At 43.1% G+C, this 24,431-nt stretch overlaps 1 protein-coding gene and 1 long non-coding RNA gene across 5 annotated transcripts in view; one reads left to right on the forward strand and one right to left on the reverse strand.

Moving 5' to 3' along the window:
* CSMD1 (CUB and Sushi multiple domains 1) overlaps nt 1-24,431 on the reverse strand; it is a 2,205,021-nt gene that overhangs the window by 356,301 nt on the left and 1,824,289 nt on the right. Inside the window, 2 exon segments of the mRNA XM_068281348.1 lie at nt 5,906-6,002; nt 8,247-8,371. Of these exon segments, the coding sequence (XP_068137449.1) occupies nt 5,906-6,002; nt 8,247-8,371 (222 nt within the window).
* Nucleotides 1-24,431, forward strand: part of LOC137571757 (uncharacterized) — an 88,018-nt gene that overhangs the window by 27,582 nt on the left and 36,005 nt on the right. Inside the window, exons 1-2 of one of the 4 annotated variants that reach the window (XR_011031420.1) lie at nt 240-363; nt 5,478-5,652. The exons of 1 other annotated variant lie outside the window; for it this stretch is intronic. This is a non-coding gene — a long non-coding RNA (uncharacterized lncRNA). Of the gene's footprint in view, nt 1-239; nt 364-5,477; nt 5,653-24,431 lie in introns of those variants that run through there. 2 more of the 4 variants (XR_011031419.1, XR_011031421.1) reach the window with 2 other exon arrangements.

Below are 24,431 nucleotides of genomic sequence, written 5' to 3' on the forward strand. Positions count from 1 at the left end.
TTCAAAAATGAACAAGCAAGAAAGAATTCTGAATACAAATTTATGAAGATGTTTAAGACATTAACAGAGGGTTTAAATTGTGGACTGGGATTCATGACTCCTTGTGCAACCTGATTTACTTGGCTTCATGATCTTCAGAAACCTGCTAGATTTCATGTTTGCTTGCATGAGCTCACTGGCTCCAGCCTGCTGATCACCTGACATCTAACTGCTAAACAGTAACCAGCACAACCGCCATCTTTGTGTTTACTATTTACCTACATCAGTGTTTTACTTCAGCTTACATCTGAAAATATGCCTGAAGAAGGGGACTAGATCCAAGAAAGCTTGCATTATTTAACTTTATCAGTTAGCCATTAAAAGGTATTACTTTTATAAGACTTTGTTTTTTTTCTACCTACATACAAGGTCTATATAGAAATTCTTCCTTACTCTTTACATGTGGAATAGCACAACTTTGCAAAGTATTTTATTTAAAGGCATGCAGTTGTGGGCAGCATGGTGGCACAAAGGGGGCACTGTGGCTGTCTGGCAGGGCCCATTTGGGTGATCAAAATCAATGTTTGTATTGCAATCTTGAGATTTTTTTTTGCCTAACTCAAGTGATAAAATAAAGGCAAACTAGTTCACCAATGATTGGATTACATGTGAACATCACAAACAGAACTCGCTATGAAAATTCCGCCGGATTTTTATGAAATTCTGCGGAATTCTGGATTCCGATGGAAAAAATTAAATTAATTGCAAATGGAACCTTGTTTATGCTATATGGTAGCCCATAGACCCTATACACTGTTCCCTTGGTCCTTTTCTCCCTCACACCCTCCTCCCGGAGGAAGGAGGGTCTCATCTTCCAGAGAATTGTAGAATTTCAAAAGCCAGCTTCATACCTTGGCCGGGAATTGAACCCAGGTCTAGTGCTCAGTAGGTAGCTCTCTTCACCACTATACCACCACCAACACCACATGCTGAAGCTAGCCTAGCATGTACCATTATTATATATCCAAGAGAAAAATGAGCTTGCTTATGGATTTGTAGGATTTTAAAAGCCAACTCACATATATTGGCCGGGCCCAGGATTTGAACCCAGGCCTACCATGTGGTAGGCTGCTATCATAACCATTATACCACCAACACAACATACTACAATGCTACATGCTGAAGCCAGCCTAGCATGTACCATTATGATATATCCAATCCACATATATTGGCCAAGCCCAGGATTTGAACCCAGGCCTACCGCGTGGTAGGCTGCTATCCTAATCATTATACCACCAACACTACATGCTGAAACTTCTTGGAGCAGACTTACTTCCTTCTTCCAAAAGACACACATACATCTCCATAAAATCATTCCACAGCAACTGCATGCACAGTCTTTGTGGTACACAGTCTCTGTGGCACAATTGGTTAGTGCGTTTGGCTGTTAACTGCAAGGTTGGTGGTTCAAGCCCACCGAAGCATGGCCTTGCCTTTTGTGTTCAACAGTTGTCTCTCTCTCTCTCTCTCTCTCTCTCTCTCTCTCATTTCCGCTGAGTTGTATTTTCTGCAATTTTAGGCGGAAATTGGTCATTCCATTCTGTTTGGTCAGAACGGAATTGCTTTTTCAATCTGGCGGAATTCCGAAATTGCCTGTGAAAATCTGCTGATATCCGTTGATGGTTTTAAGCTGAGAATTCAGTTCAATGGCATCAAGTCATGGGGTGGAGGAAGGGTGCAGGAGGGAGAGAAACACTGTGCATGTAATTCCTTATATTAGTAGCTATGCATTGCTGCAGACTAAAGATTGTATTTTACAGACAGGAAGTTTTGATTGAATCAGAATAATATTTATTGGCTAATTCAAGAGAAAAACAGTACACTTTCAGCCTCAAGCCTTCTTCAGACTCTATTCCTATTGACTGACAATGTTAGAACATACAATCAGAAAGCAGTAAAGAGATTTTTTGGAAAATATAATTGTCATTAAGATACATTAATTACAAGGGATCTTGCAAGGATTGTGAGGTATTTTTGGCAAATAGATAATACCCTTGATTTACATGTCTACATAGACTCAGGCTGACGTGAAAAGGTTTTTTTACAGACCCTATCCAGTTCAGTGTATGCTCCTGGAACTGCATGTTACTGAGGTGGGGCACTAAAGTGGGCACAGTGATTCCCGGGGGGGGGGGCAGTGCCCCAGCGTGCCCAAGTGTAATGCCACCACTGGGTGGAAGTATGTAGGAAGAGTCAGGGCCAGATTTCTGGAAAGGTCACTAAGGCCATGGCCTAGGGTGCTGAAAAAGCAGAAGAGTGGAAGGGTGGCAGGACTTGAGGAGAGATAAGTTTCCTGTTCAGAAGCCACCCTGCTTTGCTTTACACATAGCCTGATTTCCAGAGCTCCGTGCATCTTCCTTCCTGGTGTGGGATGAGACAGTGCTATCTTCTGATGATCAGGGATATACAAGATTCAGTTTAGTGCAGGGTTGTAGAGAAATCTGGTTCACCATGAGCTTCCTGAGCAATCTGCAACTCTGGTTGTAGACAAAATTTCTGATACAGTAAGGTAAACATCAGTGGTGCTCGGATAATTTCCATGATCATGGAATAGCGGTGATTCACTAGCATTTTTCCATTATTCGACTGCCGAATCCGAATTTGTGATTGATTCGGGATCACAGAAACCGGCCACGGAAATCCCCTGATTGCAAGTATTCGGAATTTGGTTACGGCGTGATCACGGTGAAAATCCAAGATTAGGTTGTGATTGGCAGAAATGGGCAGAATTGATGTCCCTGGGCCAAGCCAGGCCCTAGCAACCAATCATAGGAGAGGAGGCTCTGCCCTCCCCTCCTGTATATAAAGTGTGGGCCATTTCCAGAGCTCCGTCCTTGCTAGACTCTGTGGCACTGAAAGGATCATCTCCAGGCCATATAGTACATCAGCAAGAGTGGTTTCAGTCCTTACATTGCCCTTATACTGTATCTGATACTTGTATTCAGCTAGCTAGCCAGTGAGTGATTACTTAAGTCAGCCCCACACTTGCTGTGACATCCACCCATGAACATCCACCTGCCAGGTGCCATTGGGACTCACCTTCACCTCTGTGATTGCTTAAAGTGTATTTCCTTGTTAAAAAAACACTTATTACCAATTAATAGCTGCATTTAAAGTATTGATTTAACTTTACAATCCATTTTCTCAAAAACTAAAAGTTCTTTTTGGAATTTTGTTTAAGTTGTAGCCTATTATCACCTTTATAATCCATGCAATTTGGGGGATTTTAGCATGTATGAGTGATTTAATAATAGCTTAAATGCTTTTCCGTGATCACTGCCGTGAATTTCCATGATTGCCTCATTCACGGAAAAAAAATCGAGTTGAGTCGAATTCGTAAGTCCGTTTCAAATCCGGAAATGAATCACAGAATTTCCAGATTTCTTTTTAATCACGGCTGAATAGTCGAATCCGTGATTGGGGGGTATCCGAGCAGCACTGGTAAACATTTCAATGGGATTATCAACTCCACTCTCCAACTCAAGCTGAGCTGGACAGTGTTCAGCTGGTCAGACTCTGTTAATGACTTGAGCTATTCCTTTTCCTCTCTACCCACCTGGACTGTAAATCTTAAACAGAAAGAGATAAAGTTTTTTCACCCTAGATACATTTATGGCAGCCCCTTCTAAGCTATATCTTAACCCACTGCTGGCTTATTTTGAAGGTAGCAGTACTGCAGTAGTGTTTTTACCATGTTAGCCAATAGTAAAGGAAAAAAAATCTTTGAAAGAATCAATCAGTAAAGTAGTAGAGCAGAAAGGGAGATGAACACTGCTCTGCTACTTCATGCCTGGTACACACCATGCAATTTCCCATGAGATAGACCGGTCAAATCGATTAATTCTGACAGGTCCAATCTGATTTCCGATGATTTTTATGCTCGACTTTGTATAGAAGGTATCAGAAAATTAAACTTCTCTATCTGAAAGGAAATTGCATGGTGTGTACCAGATAGTAGGGACTCACTGCTCTGACAGGAAAAACAGTCATCATTTTACAGAGAGAAAACATATACACATATACAGTACATGAGTCACTAAAACAGGCATTTCCCCCTGCAAACCAGCGATCGTTAGTTAGGGTGTTGGACAGACTGCTGTTGAGTGGATGTGGGGGGGGGGGGGGGGGTTTGGAGGTGATTGGTAGCAGCGGGCCTTGGGTGCTGGAAAGTACAAATCCGGCCCTGGGAAGGGTGAATGTTGTATGTTTTATCGGTATATAGTTTATATTCTGATGATTTCTCAGTTTATTTGGATGACTTCTTGGACCACACCATGTGAATGAAGTGAAGTGAAGTGAGTGAACAGAATGAGAAAATATATGAGTATGCACTTAGCCTATATATTAATAGTAAATCTCAAACTGGCATATTGACTTAAAGAGACACTGAAGCAAAAAAAAATTATGATATCATGAATTGGTTGTGTAGTAGGGGTAATTACTAGATCATTGGTAGTAAAAAAATATTCTCATATTTTTATTTTCAGTTATACAGCTTTTTTTATAACATTGCATCATTCTCTTATACTTGCAATTTACACACTATTAATCATTCTAAATGTTTTTACAGAACAGGCAGTGAACTTTTGACCTGTCCTGAACTGTTCTCTGCAAAAGAAAAACACAATACAGTTGAGATAACCTAATCAGAAGTCAGAGCTCTCTGCGACTTTCAAAGTCGTAGAACTCAATAGCCTCAATTCACTAAGGTTAACTCCTGTCTTTAATAACTCTTCTGAGCTGTTTTACAGTTATCACCATGGTGATATAATTGTGATAACTGTAAAACAGCTCTGAAGAGTTATTAAAGACAGGAGTTAACCTTAGTGAATTGAGGCCATTGTCTATTTGCATAGATAACAACCGTAGTTTCCTAACTCTTCCTGTACTGGAAACAAATGTTAGACTTATGTCTCTGCTCCTAATGCTTTATTTCTTAGCTGTACTACACATACAAATCATTATATCATATTTTTTTTCGCTTCAGTGTCTCTTTAAGTAAGATGACGTCTAGCATATAAGCTTGCTCCAGTTCCTGATCTTACTTGAAAGCTATGGTCTAATTGTAAGAAACAAAATTAAATAAGCATAATATTATATGTATACATAATAAGGTTTGCTATGATTTTCAAACAATGATGACGGCACTGCTCAACATAGGCGTATAGCAAGGAAGCTGCTATGCATACCAGAAGTTTAGCAATTACGTAGTGCTGAGTTCGGAGAAGAAAAATAAAAACTTTGCGCTTGTCATTTTATAGTTAAATTTCCATCAACAGTAAAGTGATTTTCTCTTCTGCTCATTAAACCTTACTATGTGATGGCAAAGTTGAAGCACCAAAGAAAATTACTAATTCATGATTGTTTCTGGTGATAACCTTTCTCTAAGCTTCTGCGAGAAATCTCTTGTGTTCTCTTCCTCCTACCCTCTCCAACAGAATGGCTTGCTCATAAAAATGTCACCCTGTCATGTGAAGTAATCATGAAAGATCATTTTGGATGAAATTTTTTCTGTCTGGACTGTGTGCTTGTTGAAGACTCCACCTTTGACAAAAGAGGCCACGGTTTTAATTCTGGTTGGAGCCAGCTACCTGTTCAGTAAGGAATTATTAGGCAAGACTGCTTAACACTTCAGAATGTTATTATTATTATTTTCATAATCCCATGTGTGTTTATTATTTTAGTGTTGTGCCAAAGCTATGACCTTTTTTACAGTCCATGGAAACTTTGGCTAATTACTAGAGTGCATAGAAAAAAAAATTGCCATATTCAGAATGCACCATCATATTCAGATACAGTATAAAATACTTGATATCATATGCATTTAAAGTTAAAAAGAAATGGAATGACAAATGTGTAGATTTACCTGAAAAGCTGCCAAGTCTCGGTGCTGTCACGTCTGAACCATCATATATTTCAAGAGAATCCCAGTTGTGCTCTGTTGCAAAACTTAAAACTTGTATCTATGGGAGAAAATAATATTACTCAGTACATTTTTTGAAGTGATGTGTTGTTTAGGCAGAACGGAAAGATTAAAGTTAAACTGTATTAACCTTATTCAGAGCACTAAAAATTAAATGGGTCATACAAAATATTAACACATTTTCTCACACAAGAATTTACACTATACACTTCAACACAACTTTTCTCTTAAAGTGTATTCCCACGTCTTAACAGGACACTGCACAGTTTTTGCAGTGAATGGAATGAATTCCAATAACCCATTTTTGCTGGGTTTAGAGATCATCAGACAATAAAGTTTTATTTAGACATGAAAGGCTTAATGCGCTCTTTTGCATGTCCTTCATTGTCAGTTGTTTTAACCTGATGATATCTAAAAAGCCCTAACTGACTATTGTTTACAAACCTCTTCCATAAACAGAAGTTTGTACATGAACATTAATGGGCAACAACACCACTGTTGATGTCCCTGATGATATGAATAATCCCCTTACCTTTTTCTTTCGAAACTCTCTCTTTCCCCAACTCTACTACTACTACACTGCCTCTCGAAAGGCTCATTTTGTTTATATTTTTAGAGTATGTGGAAAAAAGTTTTTAAGTACACCCCACCGCTTCACAAATAGATATAAAATACAAAATTGGCAGCCTATTTACATTCCCATGCTTTGTGCTTTTAAAAATTAAGCACTGTAAGCTTGGACAGGTTTCCATCTGAGAAAGAGGTCAGTAGATTTCTGCAATGTCCCACTAAATGAGAATGCTGTGACTGGTAAATTTACAGATATTCTACTACTTAATTCATATAGTGAAATATTGGTATTATTTGACCATGACCTAACCTCTCTCCAATCTCCCCGGTGGTGTCTAACCCACCCCCCCAGTGGGCAACTAACCTAAAACTGATGGCCTCCTAACCTTAACCTACCTCCTCTGCCTAACATTAACCCTGGGTATCAAAAGGGCACCTGCTATAATGGGTCCATAGTTTAGGTCCATACGTTTTAGTTTATGTCCATTATAAATACAGAACGTGCCTACATAATGCTGAAATTCACATTTAAAGCTTACTGAAAATTAACGTAAAGTCTTAACATGTGAGAGAGCACATTTTTCCAAATGTCTTATGGGCCATGATGGAGATGAATAGTGGTAAAACAGTCCCCTTCATCAGTTCTTGATGAAGGGGGTGTTCCATGAAATCTGTTGTGACCCTTGACCTCTATTGGGGCGGGAGGAATTCATGCAGCTCGGAGACAGTCTTATTAAGTTTGACTGAGAGTTGAAAAGCGCTGCTGGCCACAGCGCCCACTCTGGAGGCTGATTGCTGATGCACGCTCAATCCACCCTCCATATGGTAGGTTTTGCTTGTATGTGTTTGTGTGTACAATATTAAACATTTACTTTTACCTCGCCATGGCATCTCATTATATGTCTTTTTTTGTTACCCTTTCATAGATAATGTACCAGCGACTCTACTGTCTGCCAGACTTGGTTCACAAGTCCATAGACATGAATTTAACTTTATTGAATTTGATTGCTGAAGGAAATTTGCCTACGCGACTATTAGTTGATGTTGTAGCTGGCCCTGGAGCCAGATTTGGTGAAACTTAGTGCTTTTCAATTTTGTGCATCTTGCTATTGTAATGCGTGTTATGCATGTATCCTAACATGTGGTAATATATTAGCAATGTGCATGTTATCTAGGGAAGTGGTGCTATTTGAGCAGTGTGCACAACATAACTGGTGTAAGCACCAGTGAAATGACTGTGCAATAACTGCACACAGCAATTCTACTTCTTTTACGTGAATCAAACACAAAGCAAGAACAGGAGCTGTACTAAAGTTCAACTGATTGAATGGCATGGTTTATCAGAAGGGTTTTGCACAGCATTGAGCAGTTTTAGTAGAATTCATTTCAATTTCTGCTAAAGTCTACAAGTTGCTTCTCTGTGATTGATTAATTAGTGTTTGCTTAAATAGTCCATTATCAGCTGTATATGATGGTTTTACAGTCCATTATCAGCTGTATATGATGGTTTTACAGTCCATTATCAGCTGTATATGATGGTTTTACAGTCCATTATCAGCTGTATATGATGGTTTTACAGTCCATTATCAGCTGTATATGATGGTTTTATAGCGATTTTGGTTGGTCCAACTTCAAAAATATTCTGAATAGCATAACAGGTAGACATTTGATAACACACATTTATATTTACAAATAAAGTTAATTCTGTACTTGCCTGAATTCCTGAGCCTTCAGTCACTATGATCTTCCAAACACAATTCAAACCATTACCATACGTTTCAGGAAAGCCAGGTGATAATATTGTTCCTCTTCTCTCTGTAAAATTTCCACTGCAGGGAACTGAAAAATAAAAAGCATTAAGTTTAGTATATTAGTACCAATACCTAAGTACCCGAAAAATGCTCTTCATATGTATAAATATACATTTCTGTAGCTATAAAAAGTTAATGTGTCTAATGTAACATTGCTGCTTTCTAATTTGGCAAACAGAAAATCATTAATAAATGATTGTTACTAAACACACACACACACACACACACACACACACACACACACACACACACACACACACACACACACACACACACACACACACACACACACACACACACACACACACACACACACACACACACGAACACACACACACACACACACAGATCAGATATTCTGCCTGATCCCTTTTGTACTGCGATTGTGTATATATTATCCTGTATATATTTGCTGTAACTGTAATATTTTGGAGCTATGGTGATGGAAATGAAATGGAAACATTGAAATACATGGCAGGGGTGTCTGCATGTTAGCAGGTTGTATTCACAATTACATTTGCAAGAATACCTGGATGTGAAATGTCATATTTCTGCATCAGTGGCGTACCTAGGGCATTTGGCACCCGGTGCTGGGTATTAAAAGACATCCCCCCCCCTTAAAAAATGGGCGTGGCCACAATGGGCAAAAAATTAGGCGTGGTCATGACCGCATGAGGGCGGAGCTAACTAATTTAAAGTATTAGCTAGTATAGTTGCCCCCAGTATAGCTAGTACAGTTGCCCCCAGTATAGCTGCCCCAGTGAAGCTAGTATAGTTGCCCCCAGTATAGCTAGTATAGTTGCCCCCAGTATAGCTAGTATAGTTGCCCCCAGTATAGATAGTATAGTTGCCCCCAGAGCTGCCCCAGTATAGATAGTATAGTTGCCCCCAGTATAGCTAGTTTAGTTGCCCCCAGTATAGCTAGTTTAGTTGTCCCCAGTATAGTTGCCCCAGTATAGCTAGTATAGTTGCCCCCAGTATAGTTGTCCCCAGTATAGCTAGTATAGCTGCCCCCAGTATAGCTAGTATAGTTGCCCCCAGTATAGCTGGTATAATTGCCCCAGTATAGCTAGTATAGCTGCCCCCAGTATAGCTAGTATAGATGCTCCCAGTATAGCTAGTTTAGTTGCCCCCAGTATAGCTAGTATAGATGCCCCCAGTATAGTTGCCCCCAGTATAGCTAGTATAGATGCCCCCTGTATAGCTAGTTTAGTTGCCCCCAGTATAGCTAGTATAGTTGCCCCCAGTATAGTTGCCCCCAGTATAGATGCACCCAGAATAGCTAGTTTAGTTGCCCTCAGTATAGTTAGTATAGATGCCCCCAGTATAGCTAGTTTAGTTGCCCCCAGTATAGCTAGTTTAGTTGCCCCCAGTATAGCTGCTCCAGCAGGGGAAGAGCAGCGCTGGAAGGAGGGGTGACAGGGATGGCGGCGGGGAGGGGGGAAAGATCCCCCCCCTCCCTCACCTGGGTCCCCTCCTTCCGCCTCTCTTCCCCTTCAAATGACAGCGGAGGCAGCGGGCAACTTAGAGTAAGGGCGGGCGGGCAGAGACGACTACTCACTTTACGTCTGGCTGCGTTCCAGCAGCTGGAGCGCTCCGTCGCCGTCACGTGCCTCTTCTCCGCCTCCAATGCGTGTCACAGCATTGGAGGCGGAGAAGAGGCATGTGACGGCGACCCAGCGTTCCAGCTGCTGGAACGCAGCCAGACGTAAAGTGAGTAGTCGTCTCTGCCCGCCCGCCCTTACTCTAAGTTGCCCGCTGCCTCCGCTGTCATTTGAAGGGGAAGAGAGGCGGAAGGAGGGGACCCAGGTGAGGGAGGGGGGGGATCTTTCCCCCCTCCCCGCCGCTATCCCTGTCACCCCTCCTTCCAGCGCTGCTCTTCCTCTGCTGCGGCTGCATGGGGGGTCGTAGGCGACACCCCCCTGGCTGGCGTCACCCGGTGCGCCACGCCCCCCTGCGCCCTATTGTAGGAACGCTACTGTTCTGCATTAACATTCACCAAGATAGAAATATAAGCCCATTCATCTTTCAGAGGAATGGTTGCTATGTATAAATTGTCAAACAAGCTTTATTTCTGTATTTTAGAATCCATATGTATGTGTGCTTCCTATTATGTGCATGATCTGGTTTCATGCTGTAGTGAAGGATAAAATTCAAGGACCTCCCAGGAAAATACAAAATGCAGATACTTTTTTGTAAAGTGTTCTAAAGAAATCAGAGACAACACCAACTGACCTTGCCTGTACCTGACTCATAAATGGCTTGAATTTAATTCACTTTTCTCCTTTATTTTCCTTTGGGTGATATTCATACACCTTATCAATTAAATGCTCTCCAAGCCACCAGCAAGCAAGAAAAAAGTTTTTTTAAACAGGAAATGAAAAATTATCTCCTTGAATAAATCTTAGGAGAAAAAATTAATTGAATAAGGCCCACTCTATCCCACAGTGTTGCCAATAGCATCTAATCAGAATTAAACATTAAATACTGCTAATACAACTTATGATGACCTACATTTGCTGAAAATGAGCCTGCAAAGGGTGGTTCTGGCTGACCTCAAGAACTCCACGATGCCCGGCTGGATCCGTTTCAGTTCGCATACAGGCCAAACAGGTCCACTGATGACGCTATCAATATCTGCCTTGAGCTCATCAATGATCACCTAGACAAACCAGACTCGTATGCCAGAATCCTCCTACTGGACTTCAGCTCGGCGTTTAATACAATCTGCCCCAGCATTCTCTAGAACGACCTGGCGGCACTCGAGGTCCACCGACACTGCAATGCTGGATCATGGACTTCCTGACCAACAGATCTCAAATTGTCAAGTTGGACAAGATCTCCTCTCAACCAAGGGTAACCAACACAGGTGCCCCACAGGGCTGTGTCCTATCCCCGATGCTGTTCTCCCTCTACATCAATAATTGCAGGTCATCAGCTGACTCGGTTAAGGTCATCAAGTTTGCTGATGATACCACCATCGTAGGCCTCATAACCAAGGACGATGAGCAGGCCTATCAGCAGCAAGTTGACAACATCTGTACATGGTGCAAGGAAAACAATCTGATCCTCAAAACGGCCAAAACCGTGGAGATGATCATAGACTTCAGGAAGCATGCACCAACACCGCCTCCTATATTCATCGACGGCACTGAGGTCGTAAGGGTACCCTGCGTCCGCCTCCTCGGAACCCACATCTCCAGCGACCTGTGCTGGCACGCCCACACTGTCACCTTACAGAGGAAGGCACAACAAAGACTTTTCTTCTTACGTCAACTGAGAACGTTCGGGATGGCCCAGAAGCTTATGTCTAACTTCTATACTGCTACCATAGAATCTGTTATCTGCTCATCCATACTGGTATGGTACGCTGGCTCCTCGTACAGCGACAGATATAAGCTACAGAGAGTCATCAGGTCAGCAGAGAGGATCATAGGGAAACTCCTCCCCCCCGCTTGACCGCCTCTTCTACTCCAGACTGCGTTCCAGGGCTCAAAGAATTGCAAGTGATCCCTCACACCCAGGCCACCGCTACTTTAGCCGGCTCCCACTGGGGAAGAGACTTCGGGTCATATCCACCAAGACAGCTAGGCACAAGAACACTTTCTTTCCCTCGGCTGTCAACCTTCTGAACTCTATTAAATGGCTTCCGCCCTAGGCCTGCAGTCAGAACGACTACTCTGCTAGAACGGAGGCACTAGCCTCCAGCATCACAGTGCTTAGCCGCCCAGCTCTGCACGGACAATAATGATTTGTTTATGTTTATTATGTCTGTTCTGTCTTAGTCTATAGTTCTTAATCTGTCATAGCAATTTGTCTTCCCTCCTGAGCTGTATTTACATCTTCTGTGCCAACCCCAATTCCGGGCACGACTTTGGGTCTAGCTTGGCGAATAAAACCTATTCTGATTCTGATTCTGATTCTGAAATTCAGTAAAAAAAAAATAGGCAGCTATAGTACAGATATAAGCATCTATAAGGAATGATGAGCTTCAGCTTCCAACACTCTTCATTCTTACCAGCATCTCTTCAATCAGTCTATTCTGCACTCAAACCTCACAATACTCAGAGGCAGGCTGATTTAACAAACCAGTTGCAAAGAAAACTGGAGCAAATGTGGAGCAGCAACCAAAAGCAACCAATAAAAAAAATCCTTGTTTCAACATGGCTAAAACCATATTGGCTGCTCTTGGCAAATATAGTGTAGTATTGCCTGCTAAATATGTTCTTATGCACTATGTTTTCTATGACAGCAGGTCGCATGAATTAGATCAACCCAATGAGCGTGACCATTGAACACTGAACAAATCTACAGTGTATATGGTCAGAACTTTATTAGGCAGGCTTTGTATGTTTTCAGTATTTTTAGTATATGAAAGGAGTAAAAAAACAAGACTGCAGTATTAATACACAAGAAATTAAGTACTCAGAGTTGCTGACCTAGCTCTCCTGCTGACTCTGATATTCTGCCTGATCCCTTTTTGTACTCCGATTGTGTATATATTATCCTGTATATATTTGCTGTTATGACTGTATATATTTAGACAGTTACAGTGGGTTGCAAAAGTATTCGGCCCCCTTGAAGTTTTCCACATTTTGTCACATTACTGCCACAAACATGCATCAATTTTATTGGAATTCCACGTGACAGACCAATACAAAGTGGTGTACATGTGAGAAGTGGATCGAAAATCATACATCATTCCAAACATTTTTTACAAATAAATAACTGCAAAGTGGGGTGTGCGTAATTATTCGGCCCCCTGAGTCAAGACTTTGTAGAATCACCTTTTGCTGCAATTACAGCTGCCAGTCTTTTAGGGTATGTCTCTACCAGCTTTGCACCTCTAAAGACTGAAATCCTTGCCCATTCTTCTTTGCAAAACAGCTCCAGCTCAGTCAGATTAGATGGACAGCGTTTGTGAACAGCAGTTTTCAGATCTTGCCACAAATTCTCGATTAGATTTAGATCTGGACTTTGACTGGGCCATTCTAACACATAGATATGTTTTGTTTTAAACCATTCCATTCTTGCCCTGGCTTTATGTTTAGGGTCATTGTCCTGCTGGAAGGTGAACCTCTCCCCCAGTCTCAAGTCTTATGCAGTCTCCAAGAGGTTTTCTTTTAAGTTTGCCCTGTATTTGGCTCCATCCATCTTCCCATCAACTCTGACCAGCTTCCCTGTCCCTGCTGAAGAGATGCATCCCCCGAGCATGATGCTGCCACCAGCATATTTGACAGTGGGGATGGTGTGTTCAGAGTGATGTGCAGTGTTAGTTTTCCGCCCCACATAGCAGTTTGCATTTTGGCCAAAAAGTTCCATTTTGGTCTCATCTGACCAGAGCACCTTCTTCCACATGGTTGCTGTGTCCCCCACATGGCTTGTGGCAAACTGCAAACAGGACTTCTTATGCTTTCTGTTAACAATGCCTTTCTTCTTGCCACTCTTCCATAAAGGCCAACTTTGTACAGTGCATGACTAATAGTTGTCCTATGGACAGAGTCTCCCACCTGAGCTGTAGATCTCTGCAGCTCGTCCAGAGTCACCATGGGCCTCTTGACTGCATTTCTGATCAGCGCTCTCCTTGTTCAGCCTGTGAGTTTAGGTGGATGGCCTTGTCTTGGTAGGTTTACAGTTGTGCCATACTCCTTCCATTTCTGAATGGTCGCTTGAACAGTGCTCCGTGGGATGTTCAAGGCTTTGGAAATCTTTTTGTAGCCTAAGCCTGCTTTAAATGTCTCAATAACTTGATCCCTGACCTGTCTGGTGTGTTTTTTGGACTTCACGGTGTTGTTGCTCCCAATATTCTCTTAGACAACCTCTGAGGCCATTACAGAGCACCTGTATTTGTACTGACATTAGATTACACACAGGTGCACTTTATTTAGTCATTAGCACTCATCAGGCAATGTCTATAGGCAACTGACTGCACTTAGATCAAAGGGGGCCGAATAATTATGCACACACCACTTTGCAGTTATTTATTTGTAAAAAAAATGTTTGGAATTATGTATGATTTTCGTTCCACTTCTCATGTGTACACCACTTTGTGTTGGTCTTACATGTGGAATTCCAATAAAATTGATTCATGTTTGTGGCAGTAATATGACAAAATGTGGAAAACTTCAAGGGGGCCAAATACTTTTGCAACCCACTGTAGATAGTCAGGGTGTTATATATATTTGCCTCTGTTTTCCTGGGTTGTTGTATATGTTGTGTGCTGTGCATGGGTTTGTATCATATTTGCACTCATGGTTGTATGTATGCTTGCGTTATTGCTTGGCAATAACACTTTATATTTGCACCATATTCCTTTCCTCCAGTTTCTGTATACTGCAAACTGTGGTCAAAACCCTGTTCATCCGTTCAGGCCTGTGACAGAAAGTTCTGGCCATGCATTTACTGACCACTGCAGTTAAACAGGATGCTGAGAATCTGTTGTCTGTCAGAATGAGTCTGCAAGATCTGGATTACTATGCATTATTGGCTGAGGGTGCAGAGGATGAATGCCGTGATTTATTTGCAAACTATCCCAGAGAAGATTAGCTAGGTTTATGGTTATATTAAAGATGGATCTTTTTATGCACCAGATTTAGAATGCATAATCAAACTATGGTATGATCTTGCATTCCCCACTCCAGGAGACTGCTATCTGTCTCCATTTACCAATAAAAAAAAAACAGCTCTGATTGATTTGTTTGAGGATGACAAAACATATTTTCTTGATTACGGTATTACTCAAACAAAAACAAGCAGAGTGTGCAAACTTGCATAGATTCCCTCCAGTCTCTGATCGATCAGGAAATATGCAAGTCTGAAAAAGCCTCTTTCTTAATTACTGCATGGCAGAGGATTATCTCTGCAAGTTACATAGTCCCTACCCTACCTGTTGCAAGCCCAATTAAGGTTGATTTTACGTCTGAGCAAGTAGACATGTATTACAATTATCTGAAAAGAGATAAAAATTCATTTTTTTGAATTCTATTCCAAACAAACTTCTGAATTTGTGTCAGGTTGTAAGAATGACGTGGAAAATTTGATGCATAAGAAATGTAAGCATGAACAAGCTACTGCCTTAATTGCTGCCTATTCAGAGATCCCGCGCCCTTAGGTAATCCTACTGTTAACCCTCTGAATGCCGTTCACCTAGTTCAGAACTACCAGTCCACAGCAGTTAAACAGCCCCAGTCCACAGCAGTTAAACAGCCTCAATGCCAGTCTCCCAGCAAAGAACAATTTAACTTTATTTTTGACTCCGGACTGATTAATGATTTGTTTGATTTTCTGAGAAAGGATAGAAAAGGATTTATTATTACTGTGAGAAAAGTGAAGGATTTGTGTCTGCCTGTATACGTGCAACTGAGTCATTGATAGTATATAGGCTTTGCAAGTATGAATCCGCTTCTGCTTTAATTGCTGCCTATTCAGAAGTCCTGCAGTTAGTCAATTCTTCCATTAACCCTCCGAATGTCTGTCATGTTCAGAACCCTCAGCCTACAGCCACTAAACAGTTTAAATGTCTATCGCCCATCAAAAAAAACAATTTGATTTCATTTTCAACTCTGATCAGATTGATCACTTATGTGGTTACTTGAAGAGAGACAAACAAGGGTTTTATGAATCTTACTCTGAGAAGGGTGAATTGTATGTGTCTGCATGTATTCGTGCAACTGAGTCATTGATGCTGCATAAGCTTTGTAAGTGTGAATCTGCTTCTATGCTGATTACTGTCTGGTGTGAAATTATTTTTTCCTGTTTCCACTCTCCTCCTTCTGCTCACCCTCCATATCTTTCCAAACATGTCCAGAGCTCAGAACCTCTAAACAGCCGACTCCTGTCCGGCACAGCCTCCAGCTGACTCCTGCCCGGTGCAGCCTCCAGCCGATTCCTGTCTGGTGCAGTCTCCAGCCGATTCCTGTCTGGTGCAGTCTCCAGCCGCTTCCTGTCTGGTGCAGCCTCCAGCCAATTTCCCTCTGATACAGACTATAGCTTTTCTTTCACAGTTATTAAAGATCTTGCTTGCACCAAATCTATTGCCAGAAACTAATCCAGCCATTTGTTCCACAGAATCTTGCATCCAGTCTACAGAACTTTGTTTATAGCATGCACAGGCTGGGGCCCGCACAGGCTCTGCCCCAGCCCGCACAGGCTCCGCTCCAGGCCGCACAGGCTCTGTTCCAGCCCGCACAGGCTCCATTCCAGCCCGCACAGGCTGTATCGGGGTGTGCAGCCAACGGCCCAGCTAGGTGCTCAGCCAATGGCCTGGATCCCTGAAGCTATCCAGCCTGTTGCCACCCTGTCTGAAGCTATCCAGCCTTTTTCCACCATGTCTGAAGCTATCCAGCCTATTGCCACCCTGTTTGAAGCTATCCAGCCTGTTGCCACTCTGTCTGAAGCAATCCAGCCTGTTGCCACCCCGTCTGAAGCTATACAGCCTGTTGCTACCCTGTCTAAAGCTATCCAGCCTGTTGCTACTCTGTCTGAAGCTATTCAGCCTGTTGCCACCCTGTCTGAAGCTATACAGCCTGTTGCTACCCTGTCTAAAGCCATCCAGACTGTTGCTACTCTGTCTGAAGCTATCCAGCCTGTTGCCACCCTGTCTGAAGCTATTCAGCCTGTTGTCACCCTATTTGAAGCTATCCAATCTGTTGCTATCCTGTCTGAAGCTATTCAGCCTGTTGATAATCTGTCTGAAGTTATTCAGGCTGCTGTCCTGTCCAAAGCTACTCTGCCTGCTGCACTACCTGAAGTTTTCCAGTCTGCTGCCCAGGCATCACAGACTTCTGCTGCTGCCCAGCCATCACAGACTTCTGCTGCTGCCCAGCCATCACTGACTTCTGCTGCTGCCCAGCCATCACAGACTTCTGCTGCTGCCCAACAGTCACAGACTTCTGCTGTTGCCCAGCCATCACAGACTTCTACTGCTGTCCCGCCGTCACAGACTTCTGCTGCTGTCCCGCCGTCACAGACTTCTGCTGCTATCCAGTTGTCTCAATATGCTGCCAATGCTCCTGATGGTATCAAGTCTACTGTCCAGCCTGATGTCTGCCAGTCTCCTGTCCAGCCTGATGCCTGCCAGTCTCCTGTCCAGCCTGATGCCTGCCAGTCTCCTGTCCAGCCTGATCCCTGCCAGTCTCCTGTCCAGCCTGATGCCTACCAGTCTTCTGTCCAGCCTGATGCCTGCCAGTCTCCTGTCCAGCCTGATGCCTGCCAGTCTCCTGTCCAGCCTAATGCCTACCAGTCTCCTGTCCAGCCTGATGCCTGCCAGTCTCCTGTCCAGCTTGATGCCTGCCAGTCTTTTGTCCAGCCTAACTGTGTCCAGTCTCTTGCCAAGCCTGATACCTGCCAGTCTCATGTCCAGTCTGATCTTGTCCAGTCTCCTGCCAAGCCTGATGGTATCCAGCCTCTTGCCAAGCCTGATGGTGTTCAGCCTGATGTCTGCCAGTATCCTGTCTTGTCAGATGCCTGACAGTCCACTACTTTGCCTGAGATCTGCCAGCCTGATACCTTGCCTGATGTCCTCCAGTCTCCTGTTTTACCTGCTTCCTTGTCTGATGATTTCCAGTTCCTGTTCCAGCTTCCTGAGGTCCACTCCAAGTTTTAAAACTTTTCATTGCACAGCTGGTCCAGTTCATGTTTTATTTTTTCAGATTGTTTCCCTCTCTGCCCGCCCAGTTTTGGTATCCACTATCCATTGTCCTTTTTGCTCTTTTTTGGATGCTGCCTGATACCTACCAGCCCGCTGTTCTGTTGATATTTTTGTTTTCCAGTTTCTGTTCCAACTTCTTGCAGTCCAAGTTGCAAACTTTGATTTTTTGTTTCCCTCCCTGCCCACCCAGCTTTTGCACCTGCTATCCATCCTACCAACATATCTGTTGCCTGCCATCCCATGGGACCCTGGTGGGAGTTCTTATAAGGTCATTGTCTAGCGTCCTGAGGCTGCTCCTTAAGGAAAGGGGGGATATGTCAGGAACCATACACAAACTTGTTCTGCCTGCTGGTAACAGTATTTGCATGGACTGCCGGGACTTTATTGTGCCACCAGCACCAGTAGAGGGCTCTGTGGACTGTGAGCAGCCCTGATTTTCTACAACTCATCACATGCATCCTGTTATTAGTTACATGGACTATTTAAGGCCTGCATCTTCCTACAGCTAATTGCCATAACTTTGAGCTCCCAGGTCTGAGTTTCTGGACACCCTGGTTCCTGTTCCTTGCCCTGATCTTTGTTACATAGTTACATAGTTATTTTGGTTGAAAAAAGACATACGTCCATCGAGTTCAACCAGTATAAAGTACAACACCAGCCTGCTCCCTCACTGTTGATCCAGAGGAAGGCGAAAAAACCCTTAAAAGGCATGGTCCAATTAGCCCCTAAAGGGAAAAATTCCTTCCCGAATCCAGCTGGCAATCAGATAAAATCCCTGGATCAACATCATTAGGCATTACCTAGTAATTGTAGCCATGGATGTCTTTCAATGCAAGGAAAGCATCTAAGCCACCTTTAAATGCAGGTATAGAGTTTGCCATAACGACTTTCTGTGGCAATGCATTCCACATCTTAATCACTCTTACTGTAAAGAACCCTTTCCTAAATAAATGGCTAAAACGTTTTTCCTCCATGCGCAGATCATGTCCTCTAGTCCTTTGAGAAGGCCTAGGGACAAAAAGCTCATACGCCAAGCTATTATATTGCCCTCTGATGTATTTATGCATGTTAATTAGATCCCTCTAAGGCGTCTTTTCTCTAGACTAAATAAACCCTGTTTATCTAACCTTTCTTGGTAAGTGAGACCTTCCATCCCACGTATCAATTTTGCTGCTCGTCTCTGCACCTGCTCTAAAACTGCAATATCTTTTTTGTAATGTGGTGCCCAGAACTGAATTCCATATTCCAGATGTGGCCTTACTAGAGAGTTAAACAGGGGCAATATTATGCTAGCATCTCGAGTTTTTATTTCCCTTTTAATGCATCCTAAAATTTTGTTAGCTTTAGCTGCAGCTGCTTGGCATTGAGTACGATTATTTAACTTGTTGTATATGCCTTCCTGTTGCCGAACCCTGTTATTTCTGTCTGAGACCTTGTTTTTGCCTGATGATCCCTGGTACCGTGCTTTTCTGATAATCTGTTGCTTACCTTGCTCTCCTGCTGACTCTGATATTCTGCCTGATCCCTTTTGTACTGCGATTGTGTATATATTATCCTGTATATATTTGCTGTTATGACTGTATATATTTAGACAGTTAGATAGTCAGGGAGTTATATATATTTACCACTGTTTTCCTGCGTTTTTGTATATATTGTGTGCTATGCATGGGTTTGTATCATATTTGCATTCACAGCTGTATGTATGCTTGCATTATTGCTTGGCAACAAAACGTTATATTTGCACCATATTCCTTGGTTCAGTGTCTGTATACTGCAAACTGTAGTCAAAACCCAGTTCCACCGTTCAGGCCTGTGACAGGTTTGCTTTGATACAATAGCCATGATGGTTTATGTCTTGTTAGTATGTGACCCCTTGTGACCCCTTATGACCTATATCTCCTGTAGCGTAAAAGAAAAATAAAACAGAACTGCTGAACTATAACAATAACAAATACATCAACTTAATACTCGTGTAATATACACACTTGTAGGTTTAAATTTATGAATACATAGAATTTATTTTCACACACATTTTTAGTTATAAAAACATGCTATGCAAAATATACTGTTTTTCCTAAACAGTGTGACCAATTTCTTCCAATGGTTTCCTTCCAATTGCAATTATTGTATTTGAAGGTTAATTGTTTGCTAAAATCTCCTCCAAGGATAAGGTATGATATAGCTGACAGTTCTTCTTACAGTACTAAATGCAGTGTACAGCTAGCAAACAAGCTTGAGGACTACAGGTACTTTGCTGTTACTTGTAGCAAAGCACACACAGTTTTAACCTATGTAAATCTACAGTTCCACACAGCACAAAATACATTCTATAAATCCCAGTTGTAAGTTGGTAAAATAGACTTGATTCCCAGCTATCTCTCCCCGAAGCATAAACATTCTCTTCATGTCTCTGTCTCTCTAGCATCTATTGCAAAAACAATGCAAGATGGAGTGAAAGACACCTTTTCTCCACCCCTCTTATACCTGCCTGCAGTGATTTCTCTTTTAACCACCTTAGCGGTATGGACGAGCTCAGCTCATCCATTACCGCCAGAGGGTGCCGCTCAGGCCCTGCTGGGCCGATTTTGATCAAATAAAGAGCAGCACACGCAGCCGGCACTTTGCCAGCCGCGTGTGCTGCCCGATCGCCGCCGCTCTGCGGCGATCCGCCGCGAGCAGCGCCGAAAGAGGGTCCCCCCAGCCGCCTGAGCCCTGCGCAGCCGGAACAAATAGTTCCGGCCAGCGCTAAGGGCTGGATCGGAGGCGGCTGACGTCAGGACGTCGGCTGACGTCCATGACGTCACTCCGCTCGTCGCCATGGCGACAGGAGAAGCCAAACACGGAAGGCTGCTCATTGCGGCCTTCCGTGTTACTTTTGGCCGCCGGAGGCGATCAGAAGAACGCCTCCGGAGCGCCATCTAGTGGGCTTTCATGCAGCCAACTTTCAGTTGGCTGCATGAAATAGTTTTTTTTTTATTTAAAAAACCCTCATGCAGCTGCCCTGGCGATCTTAATAGAACGCCAGGGTGGTTAATTAACTCATTCACATTTATGACACACTGTGCAGAAAAATAGTGCAACAATTAAAGGGGCACTATGGCAAAAAAATTGTAAAATTTAAAATATGTGCAAACATATACAAATAAGAAGTACATCTTTTCCAGAGTAAAATGAGCTATAAATTACTTTTCTCCTATGTTGCTGTCACTTACAGTAGCTGGCCAGCCTCCCTGCTCGCTGCACAGTTTTTTTGGCAGTTGGACAGAGCAACTGCCATTCACTAAGTGCTTTTGAAAATAAACAAATCCCTGATAATCCCCTATGAAGAGATGGACTACTCCAAAACCTGTCACTTCTGTCAGATTTCTACTACCTACTGTAAGTAACAGCAACATAGGAAAAAAGTAATTTATGGCTCATTTTACTCTGGAAAAATGTACTTCTTATTTGTATATGGTTGCACATATATAAAATTTTACAATTTTTTGCCATAGTGCCCCTTTAACCACTTGTGGACCGCAGTGTTTAATCCCCCTAAAGACCAGCCCATTTTTCTTAAATTGGGCCACTGCAGCTTTAAGGGCTCGCTGCACGGCCGCACAACTCAGCACACAAGTGTTACCCCCCCCTTTTCTCCCCACTCTGATCGGTCCCCAGTGTTTATTTTTTTAAATAAATATTTGTTCTTTTTTTTAAATAGATTTTACTATTTATTTTTCTTAAATCCCACCCTCCCCCAGCTAGCCAATTACAGCGATCAGCTGTCATAGGCTTCAGCCCATTGAGAGCCGATTGCTCTCCTGTGTCCGAGGTGGACAGCCGCGTCACACGGCTGTCCCCAGTACAGCGCTGTCTTAGATCGAAGCGCTGTACTATGTTAATAGATGGCGGTTTTGCAGTCTAACAGTCTCCTAGCGGTGATTGCTGCTGGGAGACTAAAGGCAGAGCAGAGCTCCGCCTTCCAAGTGCAGATGCGTGCGCCGTCCTGCTGGCCCCATTGAAAGCCGTTCATGCCAATGGAACGTGGAGGGGTAGGCAAGTAGTTAAGAATTATGGTCCTGGGAAATTGTGGTTTAGACCAGTGCTGGACAAACTATGGCCAGTGGCATGTACTGTATCCGGCCCACATGCAAGGAAAACCCGGCCCGCCAGGAAGTGGCCGGATTCTTCTACTTCCTCCCTCCCTGCAGAGTCACAAGTCTAAGGACACCAAGAGTTAACACTCACCTACTTGCTGCTTCCTGCTTGAGTCTCCATGGCCACAGGGCATCATGTGAGACCCTGGCAGGACATGCCAGTATATTACACGCTGGCATGCCCTGATGACATGTCATGTGATACGTGTCATGTGATGCCTTGTGGTCATGGCGAACCAAAGCAGGAAGTGGCGAGTAAGTGAGTGTTAACCCTTGGTTTCCTTTTGCTTGCGGCTCTGCAGGGAGGGAAGGAGGGAGAGAGGAGGTGGGAAGGAATGTTAGGAATGCAGCCGTGGTCCGTAGCATGCGGCCTGGGCAACACAAAGTATGCCCAGCCCTGGTTTAGACCTTAACTCCATGGTCCATAAATACTGTATAACCATTATGTATCATCTGCTTTTGACCTCATTGCTCTATTACAGAGCAAATCTTCACACCACTATATTGTTCCTGCTCATTTGGCAACTCTAAAAAGTGAAAAAAGAGGGCTACAGCCTGGAACAGCAATGGTGCAAACACCAGTCCTCAAAAAACAAATATCCCTAATTTTTCAACAGAAAAAACTACTAAGTAGTGATCAAGAACAAAAAGTCCTTTTTATCATAGGAGACTGCAAAAGCAGATAATGAACTAACTCACTAACTCACCCAAACTATAATTTTAACAGCTACAAGACAGCAGTTTCGGATTGATCTTATCATTTACACTTTATTTCTAGGTTTATTTCTAGGTTCAAAAGACAATTAAGAGAAAAAAAATTCAGCTTGTCTATTTTTATTAAATCAGTTTTTAAAGTTGGATCTCTCTTTCTGTCTCTACATAACAGCTTGTCATTTACTTGTAACATGTCACAAATGTGTTTTCTTTTTTTTTCTTGTTTTCCCTTTATTAATATTGATTTGACCTCCGGGCAATCGCACAAGGATTTAAAATGTATTGATTCTTTTTGCACAAATTATGCATCAGAGGATCACCAGAATACACTTTTTACTGTATTTAAGAAACTCTTTCCATTCAACCTTAGATAAAAATACATTGTTTAAGTATAGCTGGAGGGTGATTTGCAAAAGTAGCATAAAGGCAGTGGTGCTCACCGCCAGGTCGTGATCACGCTTACGCGTGGATTCACGACCATTTTGACGCATTCCGCCTCGGACACGCTAAGCCGTGAATAGATTTTCAACCACGAAAATCTACTTCGGCTTCGCTTGAATGCGGACAGAAATCCGCATTCACGCTCGTGAAACCCGGTGCTGAAGTCATGGTTTGCGGAAATGCGTCAAACTATGCGGAAGTGACACATTGCAGGCCAATCAGAGTGCCCCAGCCAGGCCCTAGCAACCAATCACAGGAGGGGAGCTATGCCCTCCCCTCCTGAATATAAAGCGGCGGCCATGATGGAAAAGCTCTGTCCTTGCTAGACTGTGGTGCTGAGAGGATTATCTCCAGGCCATTGTTGTTTGAGCAAGTGCATTTATTGTGTTAAAAACAAAGCGTTTTTTTTGCTAACACTGCTCTTATACTGTACACAGTTAGCTAGTCAGTGAGTGATTGCTGTAGTTAGTTGTAGTCAGTGTAGTGTAGTGGGAGTGTGGGAGTCTAGTGATTATTTAACTGTGTGTAGTGCAGGCAGGTTCAGTGCTGCAGTGTAGTCAGTGTAGTGGGAGTGGGGATTATCTGTGTGTAGTGCAGGCAGGCAGGTTAGTGCAGCTGCAGTGTTCACTTGTATATTCCAGTGACAGTTATACACTTGTACTATTTGCAGGCATCCAGTCACACCGCCGGTGCCGCCACTCTCTGCCAGCGCTGTTCATTCATTCTGTCAGTGACCTTGTGCCGTGCCCAGTGCCCACTGCTCGCTCGCTGGCATATAAGCATCTCATTACACAGTGTGACATCCTTGTGTGCCCACTGCATCCTTCAGTGACCTAGTTGTATATCCAGTGCCCACTGCTGTGCCCACTGCATCCTTCAGTGACCTTGTACTGTGCCCACTGCATCCTTCAGTGACCTAGTTGTATATCCAGTGCCCACTGCTGTGCCCACTGCATCCTTCAGTGACCTAGTTGTATATCCAGTGCCCACTGCTGTGCCCACTGCATCCTTCAGTGACCTTGTACTGTGCCCACTGCATCCTTCAGTGACCTAGTTGTATATCCAGTGCCCACTGCTGTGCCCACTGCATCCTTCAGTGACCTAGTTGTATATCCAGTGCCCACTGCTGTGCCCACTGCATCCTTCAG

Source organism: Hyperolius riggenbachi, chromosome 4, assembly GCF_040937935.1.
Source record: "Hyperolius riggenbachi isolate aHypRig1 chromosome 4, aHypRig1.pri, whole genome shotgun sequence".
Lineage (NCBI taxonomy): Eukaryota > Metazoa > Chordata > Amphibia > Anura > Hyperoliidae > Hyperolius > Hyperolius riggenbachi.